We start from the raw sequence: 11,457 nt of genomic DNA on the forward strand, positions 1-11,457 counted from the left end.
AGAAACATTGTTTAAAAGACAAACTGAATCACACTGAACGCGGTGAATCTTTAGCCTGTTCAAAACATTTGCAATTTAATTTAAAACATATTTAGTCCTTGTGAACGTGCAAGAACAGTAACCTTTCAATGCTCCACTTTTTCAACAAACACCCATCTTTATATGACCGACCCCAAAATATGAAACGCACTAAAAGAGAAGTAAAACTATTTTATTACAAGTTGTGAAAATGTAGCTAGCTTTACATGTGAGAGTGCGGTTAACAGCAGTATACGTACAGTACATCGTAACAAAGACATTCACTGTTAAGTCGTAGATGATGCTGCTGTATGGATATTTTTGAGAAATTGAAGACAAACATCAGCAAGTTAAATAAACGTCATGTAAACAAAAAGGGACCAAAGCTCAAAGGGAGTCTACTAAACAAGACAGAGTTTGTTTTGCTAGTCCTTAAGGACACTTAAGACTATCGCAGAATGAATGCTTCGAAGAGAAACTGCCTCTACCACTCCATATAAACCACAGTCTATACATCTCAGACAGCCATGACCCGTTTGGACCCAGACACAGGAGGCAGAGAGGCTATGAAAGTTGTATAAGATAGAAGCATGACTAATAAATGCAACAGAAGCATAATGGTATTACAATCACAAGTGAAAGATGGTGAACAATCAGTTCTGCGTTTTCTTCTCTGCTGACTGTCTTTGGTACGATACTTACAGTGGGTGAGCATGACTCAGCTGGGTGTTTTGTTGTTCTGCTCTGTTCTCTTTTTTTATTCCATTTTCCATCCTGACAAATTAAGACCTATTTCATATCGATGTGGAGCTACAGCATCAGCTCTGTTCAAAGAAATGTCCCGGTTCATAGTTTTCGTTCTCTCTAAAACTGGTCCCAAAATAAAACACGGAAATCTGCTGGGAATGTACAAATGTATTTAAAAAAAAAAAAGTAGTATAGGCCCGTCTAAGACATCAGCATAAATTACTAATGCTATTTTAAATAGCCGATGAATTGGCTCCAAGAAATAATTCTATACCTGAAATATAGACAGTTTTCTTTAAATAGCTAACTGCTACCTCAATGGATCCACATGGTGGAAACACCTCTCTCCTTAAAGACACTGCAGTGCTGGAACATGACACAGCTCACTCACCCTGCTGCAAACTCTCCTACTCTCCTACATCTACTCCTCCCTCATCTCCTCACAGTTCACAGTCTGTGAGGGTTGACCCATTTATAAGTGCCTGCATAGCGAAATCCAACCTTCTTGGCGAGGTCGTCCGCCTCGGTTGGGCCACGGCTGAGAAGAAAGAAAAACAATCACAATAAACACTCTGTATTAGTTTGGGGTATTTTTAGCTATAAGGCGGAGTGAACTACACATCCTACCTTCCATATTTGTAAGGAATGGGTTTGGGCTTCTCTCGCTCTATCTGATGAAGAAGAGGTGTGAAGATCCTCCATGCTTCCCTCAGCTCATCACTGTGAAAACAAACAACATGATCGTGTGAAAACATGAAAGTCCTTTCAGACTGAGGTTTCCCTTTAATGCACAGACAGAGAGAAATATGCACTACGTCGCCATCTAGTGGAATTAACTGTTAGCACACATAAATCACATTGCAGCTTGCTACACAGGTTTAAGCTTCCAAGACGTAACATGAGAGGATAGTAGAGGAAAACAAAGACGCACCTGCGCACAAAGTGCATCTGACTGCCACAGAAAACATCCAGGATGAGGCGTTCGTAAGCGTCTGGGAGCTTCACGTCCTGTGATTTCACATCGTTCATTTTTTAAAACTGGAGAGACACTGGTAACAGAACACTGGTACAACTTCGAATTTCCTTAATACATGACTGAAAAAAAAAATCCCCAAAATATTTTGGACATTTTTCTCCTAAATGTGTAACCTGCAGCTCAGTGTTTCAGATTCTTATCACAAATTAAAAACAAAATAATGTCATAGAAAATATCATTTCATTTTCTGCTTTGTAAATCTTGTAACTTAGTCTCATAATTTAAAACAATATTTGAATGGATTTTCTACATTTATCTCGCAAAGGGATTATTTCTTTTTCCTCTGAATATTACATCCTTCATCTATCCATCACATGGGCTTTTCTAAGCCATAGTCAGTTTGGCCTTTTTCAACCTGCCTTGTATCGACTCTTGTAGGTGAGGTCCAGCTCAGTTTCCTCGGGGCTAAAGTAGACGCCGGGTTTCTTGCTCATCATTTTGGCGTAGATAGCCTCGTTCGGCTGCACGCGCATCACCAGCTCATTCCTGCGACATGTATCTCCGAATATGTCCCCCGGTACGTCTGTGAACTGCAGCCGAACCTCAGCTTTCCTCTCATTCAGAGCTTTTCCACAGCGGAGGATGAAAGGGACACCTGAGGATATGATCATCATACCACTGCTTTTACAAAGGGCTGTGCAGAAAGGGAGAGCAGTAGGAATTTGTTCTGTGAATGGGCACATTTATTTACCATCCCAGCGTTCATTGTGCACATACAGCACAGCGGTGGTGAAGGTGGCCTGAGTCGATCCTTTTGGAACTGTAGGATCATCGAGGTAACCCAGTTTGGCGTCCCCCTCGCCCTCTGGATCCCCCACATACTGGCCAAGAACAACGTCTGACATTGACGCTGGAGCGATGCACTTCAGCACCTTCACCTAAAGAGGGAGCAGGCGTCCTCCGTTTACACATTCAGAATCACAAACCATCGTATGAGCGCTCGCTCTCCTCACTTGAAGCTTTGTGTTGCGTTTGAGCCCGTACCTTTTCATCTCTGACATCATCCGAGCTGGTGGATGCTGGCTTCTCCATGGCAACCAGGCAGAGCATCTGGAGTAAGTGGTTCTGCATGACATCGCTGATGAAGACAAAGGGAACAGGAGGTCAAACAAACTACAGAGAAAAGGATGTGATCAGATTTATTAAAACTGATCCTGTGTTGTTATTAAATTGGTCCAATCCATCCAACATAGTTCATGCTCGCTGCGTACCGTGATTTACAATTCAAGAAGGAACAGTCTGTTAGTTCTCACCGGATGATCCCAAAATCATCAAAGTATCCTCCTCGTCCCTGAGTGCCAAAGGGTTCTTTAAAGGTGAGAACTACACAGGCCACGCTGTCCCTGTTCCAGATCGGCCCAAAGATACGATTCCCAAACCTAAAAAAAAAAAGGACACCACATAATCACACCTCGTACACGGGGTGAACAGACAGCTGTTCATGACAACATGTAGAAACATTCGTCCAATGTTCTAGATGCTGACTCGTTTTTTTGCGTGATTCACCTATTCAAACAATTATTTCTCAAGAAATGCCACTGAATGACAATATACTGCACATCTGTCCCCAGCCTCTCTCTATCTTAAAAGAAGGAAACAGAAAAACACAAATTTAATGTTTATTTGGTTGAAGAATGTCTCACTGTGCTGTTCAAAACTACTGCAGCTTCCAGAAACTTCAGTTTTTGTTTATAACTTTGTTACTTTAAACCTAGTCACCAGCAAACCTTGTTCCCCTCCACAGCCTTTCACAGTGTCCTATTGTAAAATCACAATCTTAACGAGGCCTCGTAAAACAATGAACTGCTGGTGATGTGTGTCAAAGGCTTTCTCACCTGAGCACCATGAGGTTCTGCACCATCTCCTTGCCGAGATAGTGATCGATGCGGTAGATTTGGTCCTCGGTGAACAGAGCGGAGAGGTGAGTGGACAGCTCCTCAGAGCTCTGGAGGTCATGTCCAAACGGCTTCTCTACGATCACCCTGTTCCAGCCTCTGCAGAAACACAACAAGAAGAACATCAGTCACAGCAGGGGGGGACACGACCGGCTCAGGTTTCTTTTCACTATGGACTTGAACAATATGTAAAGCTAACACAGACATACAGGTGATGAAGGTTATAATGTACAGGTTGTGTTAATTATGGTTCTGAAGGCGCTGTTGAACTCTACAAATTAAACAGAGACATTTGGGGTTTGTTATTTCACCCCCGTTGAAACAAATGGAGCAGACGATACTAGAAAAAGCTGAGAATAGAAACACGCTCCACCGCTGCACACGAGCAGAAACCAAAAATGTCCATATCTCAGCTAATACTGCAAACAGAGTTCCATATGTATTCAATACAAGGGCTGCTCTGTCAGAACCACGTCAGTCTGGATCTCTGTGTGAGCCCTAAGGCCAGACACACACTGTATGCTTATAGAAAAGGTCATGGTGGAATGCCAACTCACTCTGAACAGAGTGAATAGTTAAAATAGTCCATGTTACATCAGGACTGAGGACTGACAATTGTCAAAGTTTCCTTTGAAAACTCGCACAGACATGAGCGGGAGTCAGATCAGTTTGTATTCACGTTGTGTCGTATGCGCGGCTTCAGTACAAACACCGTCACAAACACTCCCGCTCTCTCATCACCAACCAGACAGAGGAATCGTAAGAAAGATTCCCTGGCAGCTGAAGGTCCCCAGTCGTGTTTCTTGTTCATATTTTAATAGTAGTGGGTAGACAGACATGTCTGCTGATGCCACAGTGCTTTCACACTGACAGTTTGTGTAATCGGGTAAAGAGGCCTGAAGTCAGGCGGCGCGGCTCGTGGCTCTGCTCTCACTGTGTGAGTCAATGCAGTCGTACTGCCAAAGTCTCAAACATGACAGACATTCAGCCAACCAGTAAGAAGCAGCTGATTGGGCTGTGATCACCCCACGTTCCCTCCCGTGCACACCGCATGGCAGACAGCGCTCTCCTTACTCATTGAAAACAACTGGAGGAAGAAAAAAAAAAAAAAAAAAAAAGACGCTAGCACTCAGAAGTGTTACGTGGACTCAGGGCCTATCATGAGTTACTCTGGGATTCACATATTCATCGCAGTCTGACTTCAGAGGTGAGCTCTACACTGAAATGTAGCCGGACAGCAAAACAATAATAAATAATAAGTGAGCGTACTGACTTTGTGCTCATACAGCTTAGCTTTATGTTCTTGGTGACGTCGTGGTAGACGGTGGGAGGCAGCGCCAGGTAGAAGAGGCGGTTGGCCTCTGGTCCTCCGGGCAGAGACAGGATGTGTGTGTTGAGTTTGGAGAAGGACTCCTGGTCGGCATATTTCCCGCTGATGTACGTGTTCCTGCTGAAGAAGGCCGACAAACGCTCCGCTTCTGTATCCGTCACCTGGAGTCGGAGGGAGGCGGCGTTTACACATATAGTACAGAGTTTTTTTCACCAAATCAAATAATAAAATGCAGTGCACGTGTGAGGAAGTCATCAGGAACAGAAGATTTTAAAAAAAAATTAAAAAAACATGAACCATGAGCGATGGAGAGTTTTACTGCCTTTCTAAAAAAGATGTCCGACTGGACTGATGATATCTTCACAGTGTAAACCTGACATGACTTCTTTTTTTTGACACAATAACAAGCTTGAAAACAACAATTAGATAAATCCCCTTCTTAGTGGTCACAGTGAAGTATTCTAAACATCCATTATTTACACCAGTGGTGATTTAAGAGCAGAGTAAACACTCATTTGAAATCCTGCTTGTCACCTGATAAATGTGGCTCCACTATTTGTGATTGATGGACATTTACTTTTCAGGCCTCCACCAGCTGATGATGGAATATCAGGCTCTTTGGCTGCTAAAAATGTCAAGATGGTCGAAAACCAGCTCACGGCTACCTCAGACTGTTTGGGGTTAGCAGGTAGCACACAGCGGCTTTTTAGACTTTTAAATGGTTAATTTTTTAAAGCGTATTCTCAAAAGGTCAGGGGTTACCTTCAGGTACGGCATGCAAGCACTTCGAATGGCATCGACTGTCAAGTCCGATCGTGCAAAGCCCACAAAATTTGTCTGTTCGGGGAGGAGGCCATCTCTGAACAACCACCTGGTGACAGATAAACACACAGCTTGTTATCATTAAACCCCACTCCAGAAGATCACGTCCAGATTAGAGGAGTGTCTGCTTCACGGGGGTCAGAAGTTCACTCACCAAAGAGTCGGGTAGATTTTCTTCTTAGCCAGATCCCCCTGCAGGTGCAAACACACAAATCAGACGAATGACTTGACTTTCAACAAACATATGACTTGAACTACTGTTACTGTGTTTTTAAAACGGCCCACTGTGGTCATTGCTCGCCATGACACAGAGGTGTTAAGATGTCACTTTACAGGTCCGGTCACAACGTCTGAAAGTCGAGAGACTTCAGACACAGAATGTAAAATAATCATACTATTTTATATAATAAATATATATATATATATATATATATATATATATATATGATCCTTCGACTTGTGTGTTTTTGGATGATTCTTTTTGAGTAGTATGTTGAGTGTGTCTCTGTCTGTGTTCGTGTCTGCACTATGCCCTCACTCTGCATCGGAGCGACTCGAGGAAACAGGACTTAATGTTAAACTGAAGTTGAAAAGTGAAGACAGTTCTCTTACCTGTTAAACTAACGCTGCTGAACAGTTTAACAATACGCTCACGCAAGAGAAACGTTGTATTGACAGTGATGACTTGTCCTGTAGTCTAGATAAGAATAAACTTCATTGATCCCTAATGGGAGAAATTTGGTTGTTACAGCAGCTCCTAAAAAAAAAAAATCCTCCATCATACAGTACCTTTATTAGTATTATATTTATTAGTACTTTTACTTGTATTATTTAATTCTATTGTATTTTTTCTCCCTTTATTCTTTTTTAAAAAAAAACTGTTTCTGCTATTGATGCTGTTTTTATTCCCCGTTTACCCCCCACTGTCACATCTGTAATAATAAAGTCACTCCCCTGTTTGTCTTTTCTTCTCTGTGACGTGACAATGAATATCTCCAGGCTTCAGATAAAGCTACAGGTCTGATGGTGTCACTGTGAGAAATACTGAAATGGAGGATTGAAGATGAAATAATAGACCAATAGGAAAATAATCAACGGATTAATCCTTATTGACGTTTATTGGCGGTCTTTATGGTAACCTTTGGTGGCACACTTGGGATAAGAAGTTAGTAATTCACTTGAGCCGATCGGGTACACACATCGTCTGACATTAGCAAAGGGCAAGCGTGTTAAACTTTTCCTGAACAGCCAGAACTAATGCATAAGAGTTTATCAATGTGTGGTCTTTATTTTTTTGGTCAACAGGAAGTGGAAAACCAGTGCAGTAACATACACACACAAAACTCGCCTAACCAGAGTGAGATTGCAATCAGCCCGCCCCAGCCTGCCCTGACCTGCCTGTGTGCACGCCAATGAAAGAAAAACGCTGACTGTCAGTGACATTGCAAAAAAAAAATGCAACAATGCCACACTCCTCTAATAAGCACAACAAAGAGAGAACAGAGGACATAACCAAAACCTCTAATACAACAACTTTCTCTTTTTAAATCAGAAAATGTAAAAAAAAAAAAAAACTCCAGGATTTAGTTTACACGAAGGAGACGAGCTTGAGCCTGTAAGGTTGTGTTTTATATACAACAGTCCTAAGCACGCCTCATTGAGATTGAAGGAACACTTGAACACAGAGAGATAAATGGAAAGAGGAAACATTTTAGATAGAGAAATGAGGAAACAAGTCTAAAAAGTTTCGGAATGCCTGAAATGTTTTTCCTTCCTGAACCTGAGCACTCTGATGAAATGAGTAACAGAGAAGGCAGCTCATGTTACATTGCAGTGGGTGATTATTTTACATTCAGCAGTAAAAGGTGGAATGAATTATTATAATTACTAATTATGTTTGTTTTACCCTGATAACAAGTTATGCAATCATGTTTTAATTTGTCAAAGAAATGCAAAACCTGCTTTCTGCTGAGGAGAAAATAAGATATTATGAAGAACTTGTTTTCGATATGGAGTCTGAGGTTTCATATGCTACTGAACTGATGAAGAAAGAGGAAGTTTCAGGTTTTTCATGTCTCAATTTTAGGCTGACCGGGCGGTGATGGTTTGCTTAAGACTGGTAGAATCAGTTTTAACAGTTCCTTAATCACAGAATGTGCAGCAATTTTTGGCAGGATTTCACAAGATTATTACACACCGTCAAACTAATTAAGGAGAACAACTCTCAACTGTAACGGGCCAATATATTACGAACATGCAGAAAAAACAACAAAAACCAAAAGCTTCTTAATTACATGTTTAATGTTGTTTGGTTAGGATTGCACCTGACCACGAGCTCTTTCATTGTATTTCTAAATTTGTGGTGTATTAAACGTTTGACTGAGTGGGCGATGACCCCCGCCTTTCCCCTGCACTCACCGATGCTCCCATGATGATGAAGATGTGAGCGTCCGACTGACGGAACTTTTCATCTTCATGAAGCTCCTTCCTCAGCTCCCCAAACACCTCAGAGCGAGAGAGGGGAATGCTCATTTTTTCTAAAATACAAAGAAAATAAAAAATAAAAATCAAGTACGAATACTTTTAACCAATGTTTTTTCTTTTCTTGACATGTTACATTTAAAAATGTAAACTTCAATAACAGACAGACTCAACCAATCAGGAATCTACCAAGGACGGTCTTTGTTTGTTCTGGATTCGCCAGACAACATTCAGGAATAGTCACATTTTTAAGATGTGTGCATTTTACAAGAAACTTAATGTCACACAAACAATGATATTTATTCTAAACATCTTCTTTGGCCAGAACTGCAGAGGACTGACTGGGAATCAATGCTAAAGAAATATGCAATTATTATTATATGTGATTTATACACCAAATGACCTCATCTGGAACCACTTGCATTGGCCCTTCACTTCCTCGATGATCCATCATTCAACGAGAGAGGAGTTGCAGGAATATGATTTCTCTGTGACTCATTTAAAGTTGTAACAATGAGTCAAGTCAGGAAGTGCTTTATTTTTTTCCCCCCCCCCATGTATTTCTTCAGTGATGTTTTCATTTTCACACTCGATGAACTCGACAAAAAAATCATCACTCAGAGGGATTGCACGTGGATTTCTGTCAGTCGCTCCCTGATTAGCTCCCAGAAATAGCGCACACACAACAAACTGTAATGATATTAGTAAAATCCTCCACCAAATCCCCTAAACAGACAGCTCAACGTTGCAGCACGGCAGCATGATGAAGCTCGGTTAATATATGAGGTTAACGCTGATTGTGAAGCTGAAACCACCTTTGATAGAAGAGGTCACATTAAGCTGATGAACTTCAGGCTGCAGAGACTTAAGACTAAAAGCCCTCAGCCATCATCAGCTCATAGCTTCACACTTCACTGTTATAATGACAACACGAGAGCTGACAAGCAACACACCTGCTGTTTACAGCTAACAAGTTAGCAACAGAGCACATCGCTTAACAGCTAAATGTAAACACATGTTAAAGTCAAGCAAAATAGCAAACGAATGCTACTCACAAAAGTGTGTTTAACGAGGTGATAACCTGGCAGATCAAACCACCGACGACGGGATGCAGACTTTTAAAACCCACTCACAGCGATAACACTTCAGAGGTGGAGCTGCTCTCGCTCGCTTTTTTTTTGTGCCTGCCTACTTCCCTGTTCAAGTGACTAAACGAGAATTGAGAGATATTATTGGTTTGGAAGAAACTCACCAGCGCTCGCTCGACTTCCCATCACTGTCGAATCAAGTGACGTCACCGACGTGCTGAATGGGCGTGGTTTAACTGTCCAGCCCCCCTCACGTACGTACGTACGTGCGTGCGCGCGCACCAAATACCGTAAGTACTAAATATTAATGTGCGCGCCTATGATGACAGTCTATGGTACGCATATAACAAAAGAGTAAATGTTCATATCAAGTGAGTTGAGTAGGAGAGGTAATAAAAGTATAAACATTTGAGGCAAATAAGGACACAGGTTGGTTTTGTTTTTAGATTTATTTGAAAAACAAAAATAAAAAAAGAAAGACTGTTCGTCATAAGATTTCTCCATTTATATATCTTTATGGTAGGAAGTAATAGAAATCAATACAATGCAATACAATACTTTATTCTATATCTGAAGAAACAAAGAAACAATATACTTTAGGCCTACTTGCCCCAAAACCATAGAGCGTAAAATATACTATGATTATACTACTAGATTTTTGATAACTTGAGATAATTTATGGATAGAGATTATTAAACAATCAACAAGCCATATGATGTGGTTTAGAATAAGACAGAATAATCCTTTTTTTGATCCCAGCAAAATAAAGCAATTAAAATTAAACATGTTTTAATGCTTTTTAATTCAATTGAATTCCCATTGCTTTTGTTCATTTTTACTTGAGTAACATGTCATGAAAGTAAAAGTTATTTTAATCTGTTGAGGCCTCATATTAGCTTTAGTGGAACTTTACCAGGCATTATGCATAGAAGGGGGACTTTGGTTTTTGACTCCCATATCTTGCATTTGAGATGAGGGATCAATAACATGGACCTTAAACTCTTTGAATGTACATAATGTGAAAATTGTACTGAGGTCAACACTTTCCTGAAGACGGGTTCCTCATGCGGTTTTTCTGAAAGTAACAACAATGCACCCTTTGAAACAAACTTTAGTGGTCGGCTGACAAGAATGAGGAAAAGGAAATGTTAGTATTTCCCTTGTAAGCTTGGGACAGTGTTGTAACAACTGTTGCTCCATAGTTCAGATGGTGTAGAAATGTCAGTACCTTTGTGAAGACCCACACTTGTTCAGGCCCTATACTGTGGTTCCTTTCCCTTTTAATTCAAGAGACACAAGAATGTGTCCATGGGTCACATGTAAACAAAAGTTAATGGCAGAGCTGAGCCGTATCTCTTGCCGTGATGTGTACTCAAAATACTGCAAGGAGACGTCAGACGCGTATAGGCCTCTGGATAAACATTTTTCAGGGACCAAGAAGAGCTCTTGTGTCTCTTCCTGAGTTCATGCCGCTCAGTAACAAATGAACTCTTAAACAGAATAAAAAAAGAGAAAAAGTCCAAATATAATGCAATACATGCAGTGCACACGTGGCATGAAAACATGTATTTTTCATTGTGTCAAACGTCCTGTATCACAACTACATTTCTGCTGTTTGTAACAAACCAAACCTTGTGAACATCCGTTAGAAATTTGGGGAGTTATCATGATTATTGTAATTGAGGATAGAATTTCCTCAACACAAATGAATGTATGCACTTTTAAAAAAAGTGTAAAACTTTCAGAGGTGGATGAGGAAGATAGGGGTTGTTGCTGCTTGTGGGAGCTACTCCACAGCGAATCGTGTTTTTTTTTTTTTTTCATGCTGTTATGCCAAATAAAATATAGCAGATGATTCACACCTACCTGACCTCTACCTTCGTCACTAATATCCAACCACTCTGTGGTCATTCCTCACAATTGGTGTCAGAAATGGGATTGCCCAGCAGCAGTGAGAAAGTATGATTTCCAGAGGAAGAAAGGCCAAGATGATGAGCCTGATGATGGAGTGGGTGCATCAGCTGAGCAAGGGGCCACAGC

At 40.9% G+C, this 11,457-nt stretch overlaps 1 protein-coding gene across 2 annotated transcripts; it reads right to left on the reverse strand.

Moving 5' to 3' along the window:
- Positions 1 to 190: 190 nt before the first annotated feature.
- On the reverse strand, positions 191 to 9,665 carry LOC306834611 (glucose-6-phosphate 1-dehydrogenase). Of its 2 annotated transcripts, XM_079360653.1 has the most exons (13): positions 9,582 to 9,665; positions 8,267 to 8,385; positions 6,003 to 6,040; positions 5,789 to 5,897; positions 4,970 to 5,187; positions 3,637 to 3,795; positions 3,055 to 3,180; positions 2,786 to 2,879; positions 2,493 to 2,679; positions 2,161 to 2,396; positions 1,697 to 1,773; positions 1,393 to 1,485; positions 191 to 1,303 (listed from the first exon to the last, which is right to left on the reverse strand). In XM_079360653.1, the coding sequence occupies exons 1-13, from the start codon at positions 9,601 to 9,603 to the stop codon at positions 1,213 to 1,215; spliced, it is 1,569 nt and encodes a 522-aa protein (XP_079216779.1). In that variant the 5' UTR covers positions 9,604 to 9,665; the 3' UTR covers positions 191 to 1,212. The 2 variants fall into 2 exon arrangements, with proteins under 2 accessions (XP_079216779.1, XP_079216778.1); XM_079360652.1 differs by lacking the exons at positions 191 to 1,303; positions 1,393 to 1,485; positions 1,697 to 1,773; positions 9,582 to 9,665 and adding an exon at positions 9,385 to 9,575 and having other exon boundaries at positions 2,136 to 2,396.
- Positions 9,666 to 11,457: the final 1,792 nt, after the last annotated feature.

This window comes from Symphodus melops (genome assembly GCF_947650265.1).
Source record: "Symphodus melops genome assembly, chromosome: 13".
In the NCBI taxonomy this organism is placed as follows: domain Eukaryota; kingdom Metazoa; phylum Chordata; class Actinopteri; order Labriformes; family Labridae; genus Symphodus; species Symphodus melops.